At 47.1% G+C, this 23,522-nt stretch overlaps 1 protein-coding gene across 1 annotated transcript in view; it reads left to right on the forward strand.

The window, feature by feature from the left end:
* The window catches only part of PGM2 (phosphoglucomutase 2), a 103,795-nt gene that overhangs the window by 11,781 nt on the left and 68,492 nt on the right, over positions 1-23,522 (forward strand). Inside the window, exons 4-7 of the mRNA XM_078776724.1 lie at positions 10,934-11,018; positions 13,667-13,750; positions 14,054-14,247; positions 16,674-16,863. Coding sequence (XP_078632850.1) covers positions 10,934-11,018; positions 13,667-13,750; positions 14,054-14,247; positions 16,674-16,863 — 553 coding nt within the window. The remainder of the gene's footprint in view (positions 1-10,933; positions 11,019-13,666; positions 13,751-14,053; positions 14,248-16,673; positions 16,864-23,522) is intronic.

Here is a 23,522-nt window from a genome sequence, read left to right on the forward strand (position 1 = left end):
GTGAGACCCAAAAGCTTGAGCGACAGAACTTCTTGGAGAGGATTGTTGAGAAAGTAGATGGGAGGGTTGGCCAGTTGGTCTTTTCGGAGAGACATAGTAAGAGTGTGAGATTTATCAGGATTGAAAGACATGTTATACTGTTTGACCAGTCTGTGATTTTGTCCAGGTCTGCAGAGAGTGAGGAGGCTGCAGACTGCCGATCTGAGGGATGAGGTATGGAGCAGCAGAGAGTGGAGTCATCAGCAAAGAGATGGAGAGGATTTTCGAGAGAGTCGGAGAGATCATTAATTAAGACCAGAAAAAGCACAGGGCCCAGAACACTGCCTTGGGGAACTCCAGCCTGATCAGGAAGGGGAGATGAGAGAAATCCATTCAGGGCCACACGTTGACTACGACCAGAGAGGAAGTCCGCAAGCCATGCGTGGAGATTTCCATGGATACCATAGGAGGAGAGTTTGGTGAGCAGAGCAGGGTGCCAGACAGTATCGAAGGCATGTGATATACCAATTCTAATTTTCTTCTTCTCGACTTGTGGGCTTTTATCCAAGAAATTTGCTACCAAAGCTAAGGATAACTTTCCAAATTGTCTCATTTAACTGTTGCTGATTGTTACCTGCACCGTTTTGTTTTTGTTTACCAGGTTTTTTTGGTCTGTTCGCTCTCTGTGCATTCATACATTGTCTTATGCCTGTGGGATATTGGTGCAGGCTGCACCTGCACATGCTGACTTGCTTACTTGTTCCACATTCCAGGCCCTGCTATTAATCTCTCCTCCTTCCCTATCCTTATTGGCAAGAAAATGCTTTACATCCCATGCACAATCACTATTACTCAAGCCTTTCGTTCTCTAGGCATACATAGTCTTGTGCGATTCTAACGGTCTGGCACACTCCTGCTAGCTTCGGTTCAATTAATAATCTTGCAACCCATCTCTGCACTTCACCTCTTCTACAACCTTTCTTCATTTCTCTGCTTTCATTCCATCCTTCCTGGTTGGCTGCGAAGCATATAGTTCGCATCCTTTTGCATTCATCCAGCTCTGCTTTTCAATGTTTTCAACAGTCCCTTTCCCTTTAGGATTGAGTAAAGGAACCCAGTTTGCTTTGAATGTAAGTGCATGACTGTTGAGTACTTGGCCCATGTTGGCAGAAAGAGGTGTATTTGGACTTGTCATCACAAGCTGAATGACACGGCAAGCAGCTGAACATTATGTGGTTGCAGAGAGGCAAGTTTTGCTGAGCTGAGGTTTTGCTGAGCAGGAGTTTAGCTGGTCTGTAGTGGTGTGTAGGCTTTCTGTGAGTCAATGGATCTGACCAATAAATATCTCAAAAACAGTACATCATTCCTCTTGGACATGGTAATGAGTAATGACTAACTTTCTTTCCAATCTCTCCTGTTCTTCCTCTGCTCAACTTGGCTCTTCTGGGTCAAAATTTATTTTTCTGTAGTTGGACATTTGCCTCAAAACGACCAAGTCTGGTACTCTGCTCAAGCTGAATGGCAGTGACTATAATCTGCTCTTGTATAAAAACAATCGTCTTCAACCTCTTTCCCATCTGATATTAATGGAGAGAGATGCCTTTGCTTGGTAGTTCATTACCTCCTTCTTTTATTTATTGCGCACGGTAACCTATCTCACCTGTAGCTATCCTGCCGACTCTCTCAGCCCTGATATACACGAAGCCTATGATGAGGCATTTGCTAGTACTGTAGCTTGATTCTCAATGTATAAGGGGATGCTGACTGAGCACATCTTATCTGTTTACTAAAGACTGCAAGGTGTTTGTTACCTTGTAAGGTTGTCCCTGGTGTATATTCTACTCCTCATTTGTCCTTTCACTCACTTCAAATGGCTTCACTGCAGACTGAAAGCAACGATACATAATGTCTGAATGGATGGAGTGTTCGCCCACCTCCAAAGCTTGGGAACCTAATCCACCCCTCTGTCTCTAACTCGCCCCTTCCTGCCTCCTCCACCCCTCTTCCCACCACTCATTGCGTACTCGTGGACACTGCAAGGTTTTCATCCAAGAAGAAAAAGAAAATATAAGATTGAGCCACAACTCTGCGTTTGTGACTGTCCCAGGTGGCATTGGTACTTGTATTCCCAAATCCTGTTCTCTGTTATCGATTTGAAGAGAGTCAACATCACTTCCCTACATAAAAAAACAGTGCAAAAATGGATCCATTCAACTGCTGAGTCATGGGATTCATTAGCACAGTAACATCTCGAGGTATTTTGGTCATCAATATTTTTCTGTGGTAGCCAAGGTTGTCATTCTTAACTCTCAGACTTCATGTGTTTGATCAGCAAGTAAATGTCAATGATGTCCATGCATCTCCTCTACCAGTGGAGACTGGAGCACCCCAAATAGGCCATGGGCCGAGCACCAAAATTATTTATTTCCGTGGTCTCCGTCATGGAAGTACTATGTCTCATTACAACAGACATTGATTTATATGAAGGGTTTCTAAGAATTTCTACAAATGTTCCCCATCTTCAAAGAGTGAGCATATGTTTTACAATTTCAATCGAAAAGTTTACCCTGCTATGTGGTTGTTTGAGTCTTGATACACATCTGTTTTTACCTCTGCCACCAAAGGTGGATGGAGGTTATGTTTTCACCTCTGTCTGTCTGTTTGTGAACAAAATATCTCAAAGTTGTTGACGGATTCAGACGAAATTTGGCGGAGATGTAGCGTATGTGACAAGGACGAAATTATTAGATTTTGGTGAAGATCCGGATTCGGATCCAGGTATTCGAATTTTTGAAGTGATTCTTCACCATTGGGAGATTGGGCCAAAAACTATACATAGCAGGATATCTCAAAGTTGTGGACAGATGATTTTGATTAAATGTGATTCTGTATTGTGATTTTCTGGTCGACTCTGGGATACAAAACGTAAACTGTTCACCTGGTGGAGGTATGCCCTCTACCGAGTGCCATTCTAGTTTATTTTTTTATTAATATGTAGGAGAGGGATAAGGCATGCTGGTGTAAAGGAGATTTGTGTGAAGGAATCGAGGGGAGAAGGGAATAAGGCAAATGATGGATTGACGTGCTTTTGCTGTGTGGAATTTGATTAAAGCCTGTGTGAAACCAACAATGGTTTCCTGGTATGGAAGAACATTATATCTACCAATGATGGAAATCTGTGCTCGCGACAACTGGGCAAATTGCTGTAGCGCTATCGCACTATTTATCGAGCCATTGACATGGACTGTAGCGCTATCGCACTACTTTTTATCGAGCCATTGCCATGGACTGTAGCGCTATCGCACTACTTTTTATCGAGCCATTGCCATGGACTGTAGCACTATCGCACTACTTTTTATCGAGCCATTGCCATGGACTGTAGCGCTATCGCACTACTTTTTATCGTGCCATTGACATGGACTGTAGCGCTATCGCACTACTTTTTATCGTGCCATTGCCATGGACTGTAGCGCTATCGCACTACCTTTTATCGAGCCATTGCCATGGACTGTAGCGCTATCGCACTACTTTTTATCGAGCCATTGACATGGACTGTAGCGCTATCGCACTACTTTTTATCGAGCCATTGCCATGGACTGTAGCGCTATCGCACTACTTTTTATCGAGCCATTGCCATGGACTGTAGTGCTATCGCACTACTTTTTATCGAGCCATTGCCATGGACTGTAGCGCTATCGCACTACTTTTTATCGTGCCATTGACATGGACTGTAGCGCTATCGCACTACATTTTATCGTGCCATTGACATGGACTTTACATCGTGTCGGTATGATTTTAAGCGTTGTTTGTGTCGTTATTGGCAACTGTGACATACAATATCGATATTCTTATTTTGGTCAATGAAGCATTCATTCATTGACCAAAATTATATTCTGAAAAAGTCTTTTTCACATAAAAGTATGTTTTCTTTCCTCAGGCCTTGTATCTGCAGAAGACGAAGTGAATCAGAAGCTGCATTTTGAATGCAAAAAGGGCGACTTTGTGAGACTGAGGAGTAAAATGAAGCATTTGTGATGCCCAACAAATCCTTTTCTTTCGTTTTCTTTTTCTCTTTTCTTTTTTTTCTTTTTTTCAATTTGTCCAGGATTCTACATTATGTCATGTGATATTCTGTGGAGTATAAACAGTCAAGCACAGACTGTCATCTACTGTGTAATACGAGGCAGATCTGGAAAGGATCAGATGCTCTGCTAGCATATCGAACATTACATTCAACGAAGTAAAGTCTCATTTTAACCTTGTCTCTGTATGGACAATATAGCAAATCAAAAATACATAATCATCCCTTGGAAGAAGTTCAGTCCCTCATTCCCCTAGGCCTTGCCATCAGCTCGTACCTATTCTGGGCAGAGCACGTATCGAAGCTGGCCCCGTATTTGGCTTTCCTGGCTGCATCTTGGGTCTCCCCTGTCATTCAAAAAATTAGCTTGGAAAGGCATCTCTTTTGCTTTCTGTCGTGCATATATCACCTTAGCTATAGAAATCGGAAGGTGGCGCTGATCACCAAATAAGGGAAACGGGGACTGTGGAGGTTTTGGATGTGGATGTTGTTTGATATTTGCTGCATCTCTGGCTTCAGTGGGACAAGGTATATATGCAATTGGACATTTTATGTACACTAAGCCTATCCACACTATTGAACAACTTCCTGTTGTAATTGTACACCTCCCCACAGCTTTCCCTCACTCACCTCTCTCACTTACCATGCTTCAGCAAATCTGAACTTCTCAGAGCCTTTCTTTACAGCTCGACGCAGTACTTTTATCTCTGTCGATGCAGGCTCATTTCCCCGTTTCGCACTTCTCATTCCTGGATCATGTGGAATCCATTTCTGGATTTTTTTTTGGACATCTTCCACAAAGAAGCAGATACATAAAGCATGTTGCATTTTCATCTCGGAGTGGTTCGTTGTATTCTTTTTATTATTTATTTATTGCCTCTTCTGGTCTTGTTCCTTTGCTTTTTCAGTACTCCATTCCTCACTAGCACCTTGAGGATGCACACGTTTTTCTACTAAACCTCTTCTCGTTTAACTTCCAAGATGCAACTTTACAGCTCACCTTTGATCCTTTGTTCCTTTTATTTCACCTGTAGGACCACATCCATAATTTTGACCATGGATTGTATCTTCCCTCCAGGGCCAACTCCTTTGGCAGTACTCCACTATCTTGCAATCATCCTTGCTATGGCAGTACACCAACTTTCTTGTGTCGTCTTCCATCTCGACTTGTGATCTTTTCTACCTTCATAACTGTCCCTACTCCTACCTTTTTTTTATTTTTTTATTTGTTCATCCACATTTGTATGCGGTTGTTTCTCAACCACTATCCTGTCAGTATGTTCACCTTCAATCATCCCTCTCTTTACTCTTCTGAGTCTAGATTTTTTTCTTTTCTTTTCTTTTTGCTACAGAAAAGGGGTAGGGGTGGTGATACAGGTTTGCTTCCAGCCTTGTGCTTTTGCTGCTGCTCGCATTCTTCTATTTCCATTATATTGCCCGGTATTTTCAACACCGGCTGCCGGGCCTTCACAATTGTATATATATTTTTTTTTTCTTCTTTTTTTTTTTTCTTTTTTTTGTATACTGAATCGAGGCTCGTGAAAGAGCTAACATTTACTTCACAAACAAATCGACCAGACAAACAAAATACACAAAAAGAGGGAGCGGAAGACAAGATAGGGAGAAAAGGGGAAGCACACAAACACAACATCCGAGAGCAGGGAGATGTGTGGAAGGGAGAGGGCCCGGGGGGAGGAGGCATGGGAAGGGGTGGGGGGGGGGGGAGGGAGAAGTATAAAGCACAAGGACACCAAGGACTTCCAGGACAGAAGTTGGTATTTCAAAAAGTGGAATTGGGGTGAAATTAGCGGGGGTAGAAAGGATCAAGGCTTTGGATGTGGGAAGATAAGAGATGGTGGTGAACAGCTGTTTTAAAGACTTGGAGGGTGGAGTGGGATTGAAGAGAGTGAGGGAGTTTGTTCCAGAGGCGGGAGAAAAGAGGAATGAAGGAGTGAAGGTGAGCAGAGAGTCTTGATTTTGGCAGTTTAACCAAAAGAGGGTTGCAGGCAGATCTTGTGCGACCTGTAGGAATATTTGCGGGACAGAGCCCAGAGAGAGCTGGGGGGGCAAGGCCAGAGAGGAGTCTGTAGAAGAAGGAAAGACCACCAACCTGCCTGCGGTGAGTGAGTGAGAGGCCCTTGGAGTTAGCTTCATCGCGGGAGATTCCAATGATTCTGAATGCTTTGGTTTCAACAGCATGAAGGCGAGCTAGGTGTGAGGCAGGAGCACCAGCCCAGAGGGGAGAGCAGTATTCCATTGAGCTGCGGATGAAAGCCTTGTATGTGGTGAGGAGATCAGGTGTGCCAAGGAAGGACTTCGCACGACGGAGGATGCCCAGTCGGCGACTGGCTTTGGAGGCCAGATTTGAAATGTGGTTTTTCCAGGAAAGATCATGGCAGATAGTGAGACCCAAAAGCTTGAGTGACAGAACTTCTTGGAGAGGATTATTCAGAAAGTGGATGGGAGGGTTGTCCAGTCAGTCTTTTCGGAGAGACATCGTAAGAGTGTGAGATTTGTCAGGATTGAAAGACATGTTCCACTTGTTTGCCCAGTCTGTGATTTTGTCAAGGTCTGCAGAGAGTGAGGAGGCTGCAGACTGCCGATCTGAGGGATGAAGAATGGAGCGACAGAGAGTAGAGTCGTCAGCAAAGAGATAGAGAGGATTTTCAAGAGAGTCAGATCATTGATGAAGACCAGAAAAAGCACAGGGCCCAGAACACTGCCTTGGGGAACTCCAGCCTGAACAGGAAGAGGAGATGAGAGAAACCCATTCAGGGCCACACGTTGACTACGACTAGAGAGGAGGTCCGCCAGCCATGCGTGGAGATTTCCATGGATACCAAAAGAGGAGAGTTTGGTGAGCAGAGCGGGGTGCCAGACCGTATCGAAGGCATGTGATATGTCAAGGGAGACTGCTCTAATTTCCTGTTTGGCATTGAGGACCTTCATCCATTGTTGAGAAAGCAGAAGCAGCATGTCCAGAGTGGAGTGTCCAGGTCTGAAACCAAATTGATGATCAGAGATCAAGCCATTGGAGAAGAGGAAAGATATCATATCTGAAGCAATGATGGATTCCATGACTTTGCTGATAATTGGGAGAAGGCTGATTGGTCTGTAGTTGCTGGGATCTGTTTTTGCACCTTTTTTGTGCAAAGCGGTGATGTTGGCAGATTTCCAAGCAGATGGAAGATGACCTTGAGCAAAAGAGAGGGTGAAGAGAACAGAGAGAGGGAGTGAAAGAGCGGAAGAACATGATTTTAGGACCCGTGGGCTGATGCCGTCAGGTCCAGTTGCAGAATCAGAGTCGAGGGTTGACAGAAACTTTTCCACCTTGTCAGGAGGAAAGGACACAGAGTCCAGGAGCAGCTGGGTACGACTGGGTACGGTGGGTACAGAGAGGGATGGGTTTGGGACACAAGATTTCGAGGCAAACACAGAGTTGAGGCATTCAGCTTTTTCACGTGCGGAGTCAGCCCTGTGGCCATTTAAGGTGAGGGAGGGGATGGAGGGGGAACAAACACAAGAAACAGATTTTACCAGATGCCACCAGGATTTGGAAGAGGGAGACAGATAAGAGAGTTCAGTCCTGAGGACGGAGAGATATTGTTTCCTGGCTCTCCTGAGGGTGGACACACACTTGTTTCGGGCTTTGTGAAAGGAAATGAGATTTCCTTCCGTTGGATTTGCTTTCCAGGAGACGAAAGCAAGTTGTTTCTGGGCAATAGCCTCACCACAAGATTCCGTGTACCATGGACGGGAGGAAGGGTATGACAACTGAAGACGAGAAGGGATAAATCTGTGCATGAGAGAGAGCAATTTACTTTGGAAGAATTCCCAGGATGAGTTGATGTCAGAGGCAGTAGAGATGGGAGACCAGTCCAGATGATTGATGGCTGCTTGAAGACCGTGCCAGTTGGCCTGAGTGAAATGCCAGACTCGTCGACGCTGAGGAGGCTCTCTGAAAATGGTCAGAGAGATGTCCACTTTAACAAGCACATGATCAGAAGAGCCGATTGGAGCAGAAGAAGAGCAGCAGACATTTTCAGGGAAGTTAGTCATAACCAAGTCCAGAAGAGAAGATTCTCCGTTGACTGAGATCCGGGTTGGGAAATTGACAGATTGTGTCAGTCCCAGTGAGTCACAGAAGTCCTTTGCTGAAGAGCCATGGCTGGTGAGAGAGGTACCCACCCCCAGCCAACTGGCATGGTGACAGTTGAAATCACCACATATGAGGAAGAGAGAGTTGGGATGGGTAGATAGAAGTTGGTCCATATTATCAGACAGCGAGATGTAGATGGTGTCATCACTGTTTGGTGGACGGTACAACACGCATATGAACAAAAGGTGGGAGCGAAGGGGAAGCCGTAGCCAAAGGTATTCTTGGGGGTGAGGTGGAGAGAGGGCAGTGCAGGGCGAGTGAGGAAGAGAGTTTTTTATAAAGATAGCAACCCCACCTCCAGGACGAGGCTCAGGTCTATCATACCGGAGGAGGGAGTAACCTGGGAGAGATACCAAGGAATCAGAGACATCATGAAGGAGGAAGGTTTCTGTTAAGCAGATCACGTCTGGTTTGTTAGAAGCAACCTGTATGGAGAGATCAGTTAAGTTTGAGCGAAGGCCCCGGATGTTTGAGGTCCATACTGTTAAGGAAGAGGAAGGGGGAGCATCGGATACAGAACGGGGGGGGGGGGGGGGGGAGCGGTAGGGCAGGATGTGGAAGAGGAGGAAGAGGTAGGGAGAGCTGTTGCAGGTGTATCGGAGATTACAGAATAGCTTGGAGAAAGGGAAGAATGGGGCGGACAAAAGGTTTGATGGTGTTTGGGTGAGGTGCAGTGAGGTGTTATTTGAGGAGGGGGAAGAGTGAGGCAGAAGGTTGAGGAAGATGAAGGTGAAAGTTGGAAGGGGGAAGAAGCAGGGAGGACGCTTTGAGGAGGAGGGGAGTCTAGGAGGGGAGGAGTGAGGGAGAGTCTCGGAGGGGAGGGGTTTGGGGGGAGTTTAGGAGGGAAGGGGCAGCGGGGGAGATTTGAAAGGGATGGGTGTTTGGGAAGATTTGGGGGGGAGGGGCAAGGGGGAAGATTTGACAGAGATGGGTGATGGGGAAGATTTGGAGGTGAGGGGTGTGATTGGATTTTGAAAAGTGTACGATTTATGGGAAATGAACATTTATTGCAAAATGAGTTTCTTGAGACATTCGAGTCAAAAATACGTTTGAGGTCGCTGAAGGATGGGTGTAGTTCTGGAGAGTTTAGGGAATGAATGAAAGATGCACTGTAAGAGATGGAATTTTTTTTTTGAATGAATAGAATTGGTGAGCAAGTCGAAAGCATCCTTTTATAGAAGAAGTAGAAAAAAGTGTTATAGAATATGACATAATAATAAAGTTCTTCAGGGGACAGATGAAACATGTATTAACAATTTGATCACGTGATCTCGAACAACGTGGTCGAAGAACGAAAGAACAAATAACGAAGAACGAAAGAGCAAAATAACGAAGAACGAAAGAACAAATAAGAACGCACAAGCGGATAAGAACAGGGAAGGAAAAAAAAAAATTTGGTTTTTTTTTGAGATTTTAAAACAAGGGAGTATGGGTGAAAAGACCGTGAAAAACAGAGACCGAAAGTAGCTGCAGCGCGATCGAAGAACCGCTGAGACAAAAACAAAAGCCTCAAGCCAAGGTCTGAGGACACGGTAGCCGACTAGTACGACACTAGGCCTCAGAATATACGATACGAAAAAACCGACGATTCTGTACACAGGTATGAAAAACCAACACCGAGAAACCTATTAAAGACACCCCAATAGGTACATGCACCGAAAGAAATGTAAAGATACGACAAAAACACAAATGTGAAAGATCACTTAGCTTCGAAAGCGTGAACGCATGGAACAGCTTCGAAAAGACGTGATCTCGCCGTGATCTCGCGAGACTCTTCAATATTGTTCTTCTTCTAATGAGATCTTCTAATGTTCTTAAAATTTCATAATTCTAGACCAAACAGAGTCGGACAGACAGAGCTGCTGAGTATCAAACATTGCACAAGTCCGTTCTCTCCTCCATCATACTAAAATGCACAATTTGGTGTCTGTCTGTCTGATGATTTTTGACCACGATACATTCGGTCGTTACTTTTGCAATCTCAACCAAACGTTCCATGAGGACTAAGGGTCACACAATGAAAGTTGTGGTGACTTCATTTGCCCCCCTTCCCAAGGGGTTTTTCCCCGCCAATGGGGTTGCATGTTGAGGTATATATCCGTGTTAAGATAGCTTTTTCGTGACGTTTTTCCAAGGCCGCTTCTCATTACAACAGTAATAACAACACTTATGATAATAGCATAATATCAATGATATTACTAAACTTAATATCAGTGATATTACTAAGCTGCACCAATCGCAACGATACACCTCCATGCCCGTGGGATTCCCACGGGTGATCCCACTAGTAAGGATAATAACATGATCCCCTGCTACTTCTGTAGTGAACAGGTGTACCATTTTCTAAAATTTAAACTGAGCTATACTTTACAATAAAGTTATCGCAACACTTGATATTACTTCCAATGGACTTGCCGTTGTTTGGTTTTGTTGTTTTTTTGTTTGTTTTTTTGTTTTTTTGTATACAAGATCGAGGCTCGTGTAAGAGCTAACATTAATCACAAAAAAAGCAAACGGACACATTAAAAAAAAACATATAATAAAGGGAACGGGAGACAAGATGGGGAAAGAGAGGGAAGCGCACACAAGTACAACAGCAGAGAACTAGTTTTTCTAGTTTTGCAACCTCCTGCCTTGCTTTCACCAGTATTTTATGTAAACAAAATGAAACTCTAAATATAATTATGCTCCCTGTTCCACTGTTGTTGCTGCAGGTTTGCCAAGATTGCTGCTGTGGTGTTCCTCGGCCAGGGCATCCCAGTCTACCTGTTCTCCAAGATTACACCAACTCCGTTTGTCGTGAGTACATTTTGTTGTGAACATGATCTCCTGCCTCTCATCCACAACCATTTTTCTTGTCAAATGCCAAATTGTGTGCTGCACATTCTTGAAGCAATGTTAGATTATTTATTTTGACCAATGTTTGACAAAAAAGCAGCAATTCTGTCTTATTTGGTGGAGTTGTGCTTTTTCTGTGCATACTCAGTTTTAACTTTGCAGAATGCAACAGCAAGAAAAGGTGCATTTTAGCTCGTTTAACACGAAAATAATCAGCTTTAATGTGGCTGTGTGCCTGCATTTGGAGCTTTCATTATAACGCACTTGTTCTGCTGGATATGCAGCTTTCACAGTTGCCGCTTTTGTTCCCATATCCGGCACCTGCGTGGCAAAACAACAGCTTTGGCATTCAAGCGCCAACCTCGCACTACCAATTTCCATCATGTTCCTTTTATTGTCCTCCAAGGAGTTAGATTGCCCCCTCTCCTTTTATAACCTAAAAAGACTTGTCATGAACAATTGAATCTGTTCTCGCAGGTTAGTTCTGATATTATCTGCACAAAATGGTGTGCTTCCACTCAGTTTGAACAGGCAAGAAGTCAGACAGAACCAGACTGCAAGACTGGAACAACACGCATCAAAACTAGAATAGCACTCATTAGAGTGCATCGCTCTGACAGTCTGAGCTGTTTATGTTTTGTATCCCGCTGATAGGCCGGGTCTGGATCCGGACATGAACCAAAATCTAATCTGATTGGTCTTGTCACCCAACCAACTCGTCCATCTCGTTTTGTCATAACTCTTCCACAACATTTTGCAGTATCATGCTATATATCGTTTTTGGCCCCATTTCTCAATGATGAAGAATCACTTTAAAAATAAAAAAAATCCTCATATCAGCATCCGGATTAAGATCTTCACCAAAATCGGCTCAGCTCCATTGTTTGGCATTAGGTATGTGGTCCACTCTATTGACTGAATCGATCTTTTCTCTTAGTTATCTTGATTTCTTCTTAATATGCCATCTGTTTTACGTTGAACTCTATGGGATATAAATGAAAGGTAACTTGTGTTGCTTCCATTACAATGTTTCACATAATTGTGTTTTCACTACATGTAAGCAATTGGGGAATGTTTAATTTCAAACATTCACCTAAAGAGTAAGTGTAGGTACAAGAATTGCCAACATATTTTTATTTTTTAATATATATAATGTAGATATGATTCCTCATGCAACATGCTCTATACAGAGCGACTGTTCTGCCAAAGCAATTGCCTGGCGAGGGTTGCAATCATTGGCGGGTCGCACTCCAGTGCAAGAAATTGGAATTTGTTAAGGATGCCGAAGATGGCTCGCATACTCTTTATGAAGGACAGCTTGTGATCTTTAACATCGGCAGAAGGGACGCCTAATTTACTTTCTATCTGAGCGACGGCACACACATTGATGAAACACCGGGATGACAGTTTATAGCTGGGCCGAGATTAAAACCCAGGCTCGACAGCTTTGAGGTGAGTGTGCATACCTCTAGAGTCTAGACCATCCTGCCAACCCATACATGATTTGTCAGAATTTTTTTTTACTAATCATGAGTACTTGTATATTAAAAAAGACAAGTCAGGAGACGACGATGGTTCACGAGCGAGCGGTATTCAATGACAAAGGACGGACTATAACCGAAACAGGCCTGGACTGGGGGGTCGGGGGCCCACGTGGCAGGTGTCGGCTCCAGACATGCGGTGTACATGCCTATTTACAAAGGGCCCCAATGCACTGCGTGTGCAGGCCTTTAAGAGCCAGCTGTACGTAATTGTGTGTGGTGCTGGTTTGGAAATGTCAAAACGAAGGTTACTGACCTTGAAATGAGATAGAAAATAATGTATAATCAGTTATGAGGTTAGTTAGCTACACAATACCGAAAATTCGGTTCGATTCTGACAACTTTGAAAATTTGACCTTTGTGACCTTCAAAGGTCAAAGGTCGAAGATTCTGACATTTTTTGGAAAACTTATATTTCATGATGTATGTGATAATATAAGATCATGTACGACATTTCACCCAATCAGGAAGCGAACAATGTAATAAAACCATCAAAAATCAACTTTTCTAAATTTCGTGACATTGTGACCTTGTGACCTTGTGACCTTGACCTTGGGGCGAAAATGAAAAATCGAGCTCCGTGGGGCTAGACACATGACATTGGCCTAACTAAATACCGAAGCCCCTGTCAGATTCCACCAATTCCTTCGGAGAAAATGTAGCTTGAACTCGATTACCCCCTAAAAAGACATCTTTTTCGGGCGTCGCTCCGCCCACAATGGGCGCAATACGCCCACTATAGGCAGGACACAACTAGATCATGATATCAACCTCCCACCCAAGTTTCATCAAGATCGGATGATATCATCGGGTAGTTATGCTGCAGACAGGCAGACACAGACAGACACACACCCATGACGAATGTAGTGGTCACTCTGTTTGATAACTCGTGAACCAAAAAAAATAATTGCTGTTTCTTGGACTATTGTGAGTATTGTGAGTACCTTTATCATAAAGATTTTCTGAACACTCCTCATAATTAATGTTTGTGTTATTCGAAGCTTTGTATCGATGCTTTCTCTGCAATTGATTGCTCTAACTTTTGTTGTTTTATTTGTATTTTTGAAGCCATACACTATCCTGCACCATAACCTTTCTGCTGGCATCATGATCACTGCATCACACAACCCTAAACAGGACAATGGCTATAAGGTATGGTTTGAAGCACTGCTGTGTATCATCATCCGTTGTCATTTAATATTTGCTCTAGTCCCTTTGCCAACAAAGCACTTTCGAAAAATGAATGATTATACTCAATAGAATGACCCAAAAGTGGAATACTTTGTAGAGTTTACATTTCACAACATTTAGAATTCGCATGCATTTTGTTGATGTATGTGCACAATGTTGTGCTGATCTGTTAGTCCGGTGAGATGCTCAACAGAAATAGGCAATGATTTTGACAGTTTGTTGGTCATCAGATCACGTTTCAGACATTGTTTGTATGTGAGGCAGGCATACTGGGGTAATGGTGCCCAGATAATTCCACCCCATGATGGAGGTATTGCAAGGTCCATTGAGCAGAATCTTGAGCCGTGGGCAGAAGCGTGGAACGAAGGTCTCGCGGAAACGAGCCCACTCTGCAAAGATATCTACGATGAAATTTACCGTGACTATTTCCGTGACCTGCAGAAGCTGTGTTTTTACAGGTAAAGCTCAGTTGGCAAGCATAGAATTTAAAGATAAGTAAGTAATGATCTTACTTTAGTTTATATGTAATTCCAATGATGATGCTGTCATAGACAAGTCTGATAAATTCTCCATTGTTTGCAAGTATGTATTATAACACCTTCATGATGATTTTATTCTTCTTACTTCTTCAGATGGCAGATGGGCTGACATTATTATTGTTTTTTTAAATACAATGTGGAGGCAATAGAACATAGAGTGGATCAGGACGTAACAGTAGAAAGGGATGGCGGGGGTGAGGGACAAAATAGAGCGAGACTTTTAGAAGTAAGGTATGTGGGAAAGAATGAGGACTAGGGAAGGACACAGGGTGTACAAGATGGATACAGCCACAAACTCTCAGGAAGAAAAAAAAATGGAGACTTGGAAAGAGGTGTTTTTGGGGAGGGTAGATGGGATATAAAATATTGTTGTTGTGGATGGGCCAGCAATATGTTGATATAAAATATTGTTGTTGTGGATGGGCCAGCAATATGTTGATATAAAATATTGATGTTGACCAGCTGTCTTGAAGCCCTGGAGGGAAGAATGAGATTGAAGAGACTAAGGAAGTTGGTTCCACAGGTATTGATTGGAATGTACAATTGTGAACGAATGTTTTGGGGTTTCTTTGAACGCACAATGTAGTCGATATATGCTAAAGCAGGCATGACAGATGCAGTGATAAACTAGAAGGGCACTCGGTAGAGCATACCTCCACCAGGCTGAACAGTTTATGGTTTGTATCCCACTGATAGGCTGGATCTCGATTCGGACCTGAAACGGAATCTAATCGGCTTGTCCTCGTCACCTAACCAACTCGTCCACCAAGTTTAGTCATAACTCGTCCACAACTACATAAAATATCATTTTATTTGTCCCTGTTCCCCCGATCTCTGAATGGTGAAGAATCACTTTAAAAAATTCTACTGGCCGGATGCGGATCCAAATCTTCACCAAAATACAATCATTTCTTCCTTGTCACATATGCTGTCTCTCTGCCAAATTTCGTCCAAATCCGTCCACAACCTTTTGAGATATCTTGTTCACAAACACAGACAGACCAACAGACAGGGGTGAAAACATAACCTCAATCCACCTTTGGTGGCGGAGGTAAAAAAAATATCTTAATGTGACGGTAGATCTGGCAAATGCGTCATAGCCGACATTTTTGCAGAGCTCTGATACCTCAAAATTTGGCACTACACCATTGGCTACACCTATCCTTATTATACAAGATATTTTCAGGAATACTTAATTTTTTTTTTCTCTCGATGCTTCTAGATTCTTCAATAAACAGTTGTTAATAGGCGTTGCATGCATAGCTTCTGTGCAGCAATGCAAATTATCAATATACCATGTTTTTATTTTCTCCATAAATCTCAGCATTCAAACAAGGAACTTTTATATGCAGTTATCTTATTAAATACTTTGAATGTGATTGTGGTTTTAACTGTGGATTGCCACCCACCATCTGCAGTGTTGTTCTTCTCGAGTCTGTTCAATGCAAAATTAAATCAATCAAAACTTCGCTCTTCACCTGGCTGAACAGTAAATGTATAAAATGTTGTCGCATTGATAATAATGTAAACTTCAAGGAGTTTTGTTCATTCGCCACATCCTCAACTTGTAAGCATGGAACTTTCTTGCAATTTTAATGATGGCAATTTGGTCATGACAGGATGATTCAGAGGTAGCGTGAGCACTTTAAGTTGTCCAGTCTGGGTTTGATTTATCGGCCTGATAATTATAAACCGTCAGACTGGTGTTTTGCAGGCAAGGCATTGCATCACACAATGTGCTATCCTTTGAATGGCCATAAAGCTGGTGACCTGTCTGCTAGCATTAGCTGAGGCCATTGTAGATCTCGGTGTCTTTTGACAAAGCTTAGGTGAGTTGTTGTTGGCATCATAACCAAGTTCCAGAAATGTCTGCTCTAACCTATGGGTGCAATGAAGCGACTGCACAGCCACACTCCCTTGCAATGTTGCAAATCCACAGTCACGTGCTGCTGCACTCACAACACTGTAATTTTGTGGTCTGACTGCATGATTTATCTAGTTATGTGTGATAATGATAATTCTGTCAGGCACGTGTAAATCCTATTGAAGGATTGAATATTCCTTGCCATTTTCATGGAGATTGAACTAGCCATTGCAGAAAAACTAATACAATTGACGAAGAAGAAGAACCCTCGCACTTGCCAAGATTTAAATTCATGCTTGTAAAAATAATTATAACAATCTTTCCCTGTCACACATTTTTCAAGCCAAATGTTTGCTGTGTGTTGTGTTAGAGGGCTTTGGAATTATGCTGCAATTCATAATTTATAAGGCGACTTTTTATTGCTGCTGCCGCTGTTGCTGCTTTTTATTTTAACTTGCCATGAATGTATCTTTGCGTGCAGGGAAGTGAATACCAAAACATCACTGCGCTTTGTGCACACATCAGTGCATGGCGTGGGGCACGTGTTTGTACAGTCCGCCTTTGCAACGTTTGGTCTTGAGCTGCCAGATGCTGTACCCGAACAATGTGACCCTGACCCTGAGTTTCCCACTGTTATCTACCCAAACCCAGAGGAGGGCAAGGGTGTGCTGGTATGAACTTTTGAAATACTTTTATTTGCTTTCATATTTGAACCCGTTGGTAGTCTTAGTCTCGTTTTAACGAACATATAGGTTTCGTGAACTGGTCATTGTATCAAAAAAAAAAATTCTGTGACTCTAAACCCATTGCTCAGAGGGCTGCAAGTGCAGCATACCATCATGGCAAAAACACCACTGATTTCACAGTGCTAACCCATTAATCGCACATCCTCACCCTGATGCCATACTCCAGATACGACTTTTGAAACCTGAAGAACAACTGAGCCTTTTGCACAAGGTCTCACAAAACATTACACAATATGGAATATAAAGACTACATGGCATGAGCTCTACCTACGACTTTACACACTCCAGTGATAACCGGGCCCATCACCATATCATGGAGGAGGGTTGGGGTGCGGGTGTTTTGTCTTAAAACTATCAATATTCTCAGCATTCACGTTCTGCAGCTACATCATGCGTACTCAGCATAACAGTTCACTTTATAAAACCTCTTGACTTTTGCATTCGAGTGATGGCGGCCCTATGGTACATATCGGTAGACGTCCACAGAGGGAAGAAGAATCCTTGCCAGCAGCCAGACCACCTATCTTTGGCTGAAGGCTTGGTAGAAGTTTCCTCTGAGGCACAGACATCTTTGTTGCCTTGATGGCATATCAATTTTTGTTTTTTTTATGTCTGTGCTGGTTTGCAGGATCGCTTCAAAATCCTTTAATTGCTGTGCATTGTGTCGAGGTGATACTTTGGTGTTTGTAATATTTATTGTACTGTGGCGTACACGAAAGCCCACTGGCGTGGTGACATCATTCCGCGCACCAAGTGGGCGGCGGCCACGCCCGAGGGGTAGGCGTGGCCTCAGGATATACACCGGGCGCGCAGCCCGGAGCGCGCGAGTGCTACAGTGACCTCTTTGGAATAAAGAACTATAAACTTACCGCGTTGTCCGCTTCCTCCTTGGTAGCAAGTCACGCGCGTAGCACCGCGTGCTTTATTGGTGACCTCCGACATTCGAGTCAGCCGTCGCTGACTACCCGAAACCGCCACAACAATGGCTACCAACGCGGTCTCCATCAAGCTCCCCGAATTCTGGGAGTCACAAGCCGAAGTTTGGTTCCTGCAGGCGGAAGCCCAGTTCCGACTTCGAGGCATCACGGTGGACGAGACCATGGACTGCCACGTGGTCGCCGCCCTCAGGCCTGGCACGGCCACCCGCGTCGTATCGGTCCTAAGGGATCCACCTGCCGACGGCAAGTACGAGGCGGTCAAGCGTCTCCTCCTCGCCACGTTCGGCCTTACGGTGGACGCACGGGCCGATCGCCTCTTGGACCTCCCCGAGATCGGGGACACGCGACCGTCGGTCCGTATGGACCATATGCTGGCGCTCATGGGCGACGAAACCCCGAACGCTCTATTCCGGGCGTTGTTTCGACGCCAGCTGCCAGCACAAGTCCGCCTCGCTTTGGCTGGTTCCGCGTTAACGGAACCCCGTGCGCTCGCTGCTGAAGCCGACAAATACTACGCGGCTTTGGACACGCAGGCGAGTCTTGGCGCGGTTGCCGCTCCCGAGGCTCCCGAGGCTTTCCCCGATGCACCGCACCTCGTGTCCGCCACCATGCCCCGCCCACCACCACCGCCGCCGCCGCGAAGAAAACCGCGGCCTCCGACGCCGCAGCTGCCCGCCTGGTGTTTCTTCCACGCCAAGTTCGGCCACGAGGCTCGGCAGTGTCGCCCGCCATGCTCATTCGGCAGGTCGGGAAACGGGCGAGCCGGCGCTCGGTGGCAACGGTGAGCGTCGGCAATTCAAACAGCCTTCTATACATAACGGACACCTTGTCCGGGCGCCGTTACCTGTGCGACACAGGGGCGCAGGTGAGTGTCGTTCCTGCCGGTACGTCCGACAAGCACACCGCGGGCCGAGGTCCCACGCTGCTTGCGGCCAATGGTACGTCTATACGCACGTACGGAAAACGCCGTCTCTCCCTGCGGTTCGGAGGTCAGGTTTTCCGTTGGTCGTTCGTTACGGCCGACGTGCCCATGGCACTGCTCGGCGCGGACTTCTTATGTGCTAATGGATTACTGGTCGATGTAAAGCGCAGAAGGCTTGTCCAGGCTGAGACGTTCAGCTCGCTCGCGTGTGCGCTGCCCGCCTCGTTGAGCAGCTCACAGAGCGGCTCACCGAGCGGCTCGCCGAGCAGCTTGCTGAGCGGTTCCGTTCCGGCCAGGTTCATCTGTACGCTTCCGGCAGCGGACAAATTCGCCCGCCTCCTCGCGGGTTTCCCGGCCCTCACGCGGCCCACCTTCTCGGCGGGGACCGTCAAGCACGGGGTGGAACACCACATCCCCACCGCCGGGCCACCGGTCTTCGCCCGGGCACGCCGCCTCGAGCCGACGAAGCTCGCCGTAGCTAAAGCGGAATTCGCTACGCTGGAGCGGCTTGGCATCGTGCAGCGCTCCGAGAGCGCGTGGGCATCCCCGCTCCACATCGTGCCCAAGCCCGGCGGGGGATGGCGACCGTGCGGGGACTACCGGCGCCTCAACGACGCCACCACCCCCGACCGCTACCCCGTCCCCCACATCCAGGACTTCTCCGCCCGGTTGGCGGGGATGTCCTTCTTTTCAAAGGTGGACCTCGTACGCGGCTACCATCAGGTCCCTGTCAGGCCGGAGGACATCCCGAAGACGGCTGTCATCACGCCATTCGGGCTTTTCGGATGCCCTTCGGTTTGAAAAATGCGGCTCAGGCGTTCCAGCGCCTCATGGGGACAGCGTCTTGCACGGCTTGGATTTTTTGTACGTATACCTGGACGACATCCTCGTCGCCAGCGCGTCCCGCGAAGAGCACCTTCACCATCTCCGCACGCTCTTCGAACGTCTGGGCCAGCACGGCCTGATCGTGAACCCCGCCAAGTGCCGGTTCGGTGTCACTGAAATCGACTTTTTGGGGCACCGCGTCACCAGGCACGGGGCCGTCCCCCTACCGGCCAAGGTGGAGGCGGTGAAGGGGTTTCCACGCCCCCGCACGATCAAGGGGCTCCAGGAGTTACTGGGCATGGTAAACTTTTACCATCGGTTCCTGCCCCGCATCGCCCAGCTCCTGCGCCCCTTACACGAGGCCCTTCGAGGGAAGCCGGGCAAAGGTGACGTTACCTGGACCGAGCAGATGGACGCGGCGTTCTCGGGCGCGCAGCTCGCCTTGGCCAACGCCACCATGCTCGCGCACCCGGCGCTCGATGCACCGATCGCCCTCACCTCCGACGCCTCGGACTACGCGGTGGGCGCGGTGTACGAGCAATGGGTGCATGGAGCTTGGCAACCGCTGGCGTTCTTCAGCCGGCAGCTTCGCCCGCCCGAACGCGGTTACAGCACCTTCGACCGCGATTTGCTTGGGCTTCACCTGGCGGTCAGGCACTTCCGCCATCTGCTCGAGGGCCGTGCGTTCACGGCCTTCGTCGACCACAAGCCGCTGGTTTTCATGATGGGCAAGGCCGCCGAGCCGTGGTCGGCCCGGCAACAGCGTCACCTCGCGGCCGTGTCCGAGTACACGACGGACATCCGGCACGTCGCGGGAAAGGACAACCCGGTGGCCGATTGCCTTTCCCGGACCGTCGCCCACGCAGTCCACCTTGGCATCGACTATGCCCGGATGGCAGCGGACCAGGCTGCCGACCCCGAGGTCCAGGCCCTGCGGACCACTATCACGGGCCTCCGCGTCACCGAGGTGCCCTTCGACGGTGCGGGCACGGCCCTCGTTTGCGACGTCTCCCTCGGGCGGCCTCGCCCCATCGTGCCCGCAGGCTGGCAGCGCCAGGTTTTTGTCGCCATCCACGGCCTGTCCCACCCGGGCACGAGGGCCTCCCAGCGGTTGGTCGCCGACAAGTTTGTCTGGCATGGCCTCCGGAAGGCCGTCCGCGGCTGGACCAGGACGTGCCTCGCGTGCCAGCGCGCAAAGGTGCACCGACACACCCAGGCCCCCTTGGCCCCGTTTACGGTGCCGGAACGTCGGTTCGACCACGTTCACGTGGACCTGGTGGGACCTCTGCCCCCCTCGCGGGGTTTCACCCATGTCCTCACCATGGTGGACCGCACCACCCGGTGGCCGGAGGCCGTGCCTTTGGCAGTGACGATGGCGGCAGACGTCGCGCAGGCGTTCATCGCCACCTGGGTCGCCCGGTTCGGCGCCCCCTCAGACATCTCGTCCGACCGCGGCCCCCAGTTCACCTCGGAGCTCTGGGCCGCGGGTGCTCGGGGTCCAGCTGCACCGAACCACGGCCTACCACCCCCAGGCCAACGGCCTGTGCGAGCGATTCCACCGCTCGTTGAAGGCCGCGCTCCGGGCCACCCTCCGCGACGGCGGCTGGGTCGACAGGCTCCCCTGGGTCCTGCTGGGCCTCTGGACGGCGCCCAAGGAGGACCTGCACGCATCCGCGGCGGAGTTGGTCTTTGGACAACCGCTGTGGGAGCCGGGCGAGTTCCTCCCCGACCCCACGGCACCTTGGTCCGCGGCGCAGGAGCGTTCTGCGCTGCAGGAGACCGCCCGGAGGTTCGCCCGGGTACCGACGGCGCACCACGGGCACCCTCCTACACACGTCGCCCCAGAGCTTCGCACCGCGGAGTACGTCTTCGTCCGGCACGACGCCCACTGGACACCACTGCAGCCCCCGTACGACGGGCCTTTCCGCGTGCTGGAGACCGGGGTGAAACATTTCACCCTGGACATCGGCAGCACTCCTGACCGGGTCTCCATAGACCGCCTCAAGCCGGCCCACCTCGACGTGGACCACCCACCGCCGGTGGCTCGGCCCCTGCGTCTGGGCCGCCCCCCTGCGGGCGGACCCCCGCACCGCCCAGCACCGCAGGCACGCCGCCCCCCAGTCCGGCACCCATCCCGGGTACAGCCGGTGGCATCCCACCTGGCATCCCTGCACCCCGGACACCGCCGGTCGCCAGAGGGCGCTTCGGCCGGGTCATCCGTTTGCCCCGCAAACTGGCCCTCCAGGTGCGCGGGAATTCTGGGGGGGCGCGTGCGGCGTACACGAAAGCCCACTGGCGTGGTGACATCATTCCGCGCACCAAGTAGGCGGCGGCCACGCCCAAGGGGTAGGCATGGCCTCAGGATATACACTGGGCGCGCAGCCCGGAGCGCGCGAGTGCTACAGTGACCTCTTTGGAATAAAGAACTATAAACTTACCGCGTTGTCCGCTTCCTCCTTGGTAGCAAGTCACGCGCGTAGCACCGCGTGCTTTAGTACTCTATTTATTGTACCAAATCTTCACTGTACCCGGGCACAACTGCACTACATGTTCCTGTAATTTTGTCAATAAACATTATTGCTAGTCATTTAATAACTCATTTGCGAGTGCATATCCCATCCCTGTCATGTGATGCGACATGCTTGAACAGATTTTCAGATGGTTGTCCCTCCCATGTGCTCATTATGTACTTGGGAATATTATAGGTCTTTCAACTTTTTATTGAAACCAAGTTTGTAATGAGTTGTATTGTTCAACACATTGTTTTCACCTGTAATGGATCTTCTGTTCTGATATCCAATGAAATTGTGCTTCTTTGGCTGAACAAGTTAGCTTGCTTTTATGTTCTTTGCAGTAATATTTTATATATACAGGGTGGTTATAAAGTGCCTGTGCAACTTTAGAGTTTAACTTTGTATGCATGCATGATATAGTACAGCGGATAAGCTCTCATATTTTAACAAATTGTGCATTTTTTGAGAAAAGCATGAAATTTCTAGCATAGTTAGTATATACCATAAGGTTTATTTTCAGATGTGGAGGGAATTCAGATTTGACCTCTGAGGACCGTGAGAGGTCAAATCCAAAATGGCCGCCAGTCCACCGGGTCTAATGTTCTAACGCTCTTAATTTTGGAACCAAACAGTGTAAACATTATAGGTATCATTTCCAACTAAATTGGGTCGGGGCATTTTTTCATATTTTTCACTTTTTATTATTTCACTCATTTATTCTTTTTCATTCATTCATACTCATTCATTATTTCATTTCATTATTTCACATTTTTCATTTCACATAAATTTCCAACTTGCTAATTATTCTGTTGATGGTGCTTACTTGCTTGCTTTACTTACTTACTGGATTTTGGACTTTGCAGGTGTTCAGAAATTCCAGTGAATAGCCTCGATTAGCTTGCCGTGTGCCGTGTGTCATTGGTCGCGCCTTACTTTGGAGTTGCTGATTAATTGAAAAGTAAGTTAGAAATGTTTGTGGATATGCAGGGTGGGTTCAGAGTTATATTAAAGTCAAAAGTGGATGGTGATTATAAAATATGATTGAATTACTCAGAAAATTAGGTGGAGTTGATATAACTCCTTTGGTCGCAATTCAAAACTAACAATTCGCAGTTTTCTATGTAATATTATAATGGGATTTGAGGTGACATAGAGTTGAGTAGATAATAAATCCCATCATCGTAACTATAAGTTATGTTTTCTTCTTTAAAAATTCTCAGTTTTCAGAGGGGTACTGATTATATTTAAGCATATTCCTTTTTTAATTTTTGTCAGATAATTATTTGCCCGAACTCAATTAAGAGCAGTTTGTTACTTCTTTTTTTTTTTTTTTTGCAGTATGTCGAGCAAAAAAAGGAAGTGGTCGGAGGATTACGTGCGGTACGG

This window comes from Myxine glutinosa, chromosome 4, assembly GCF_964187855.1.
Source record: "Myxine glutinosa chromosome 4, kmMyxGlut1.1, whole genome shotgun sequence".
Taxonomy (NCBI): Eukaryota; Metazoa; Chordata; class Myxini; order Myxiniformes; family Myxinidae; genus Myxine; species Myxine glutinosa.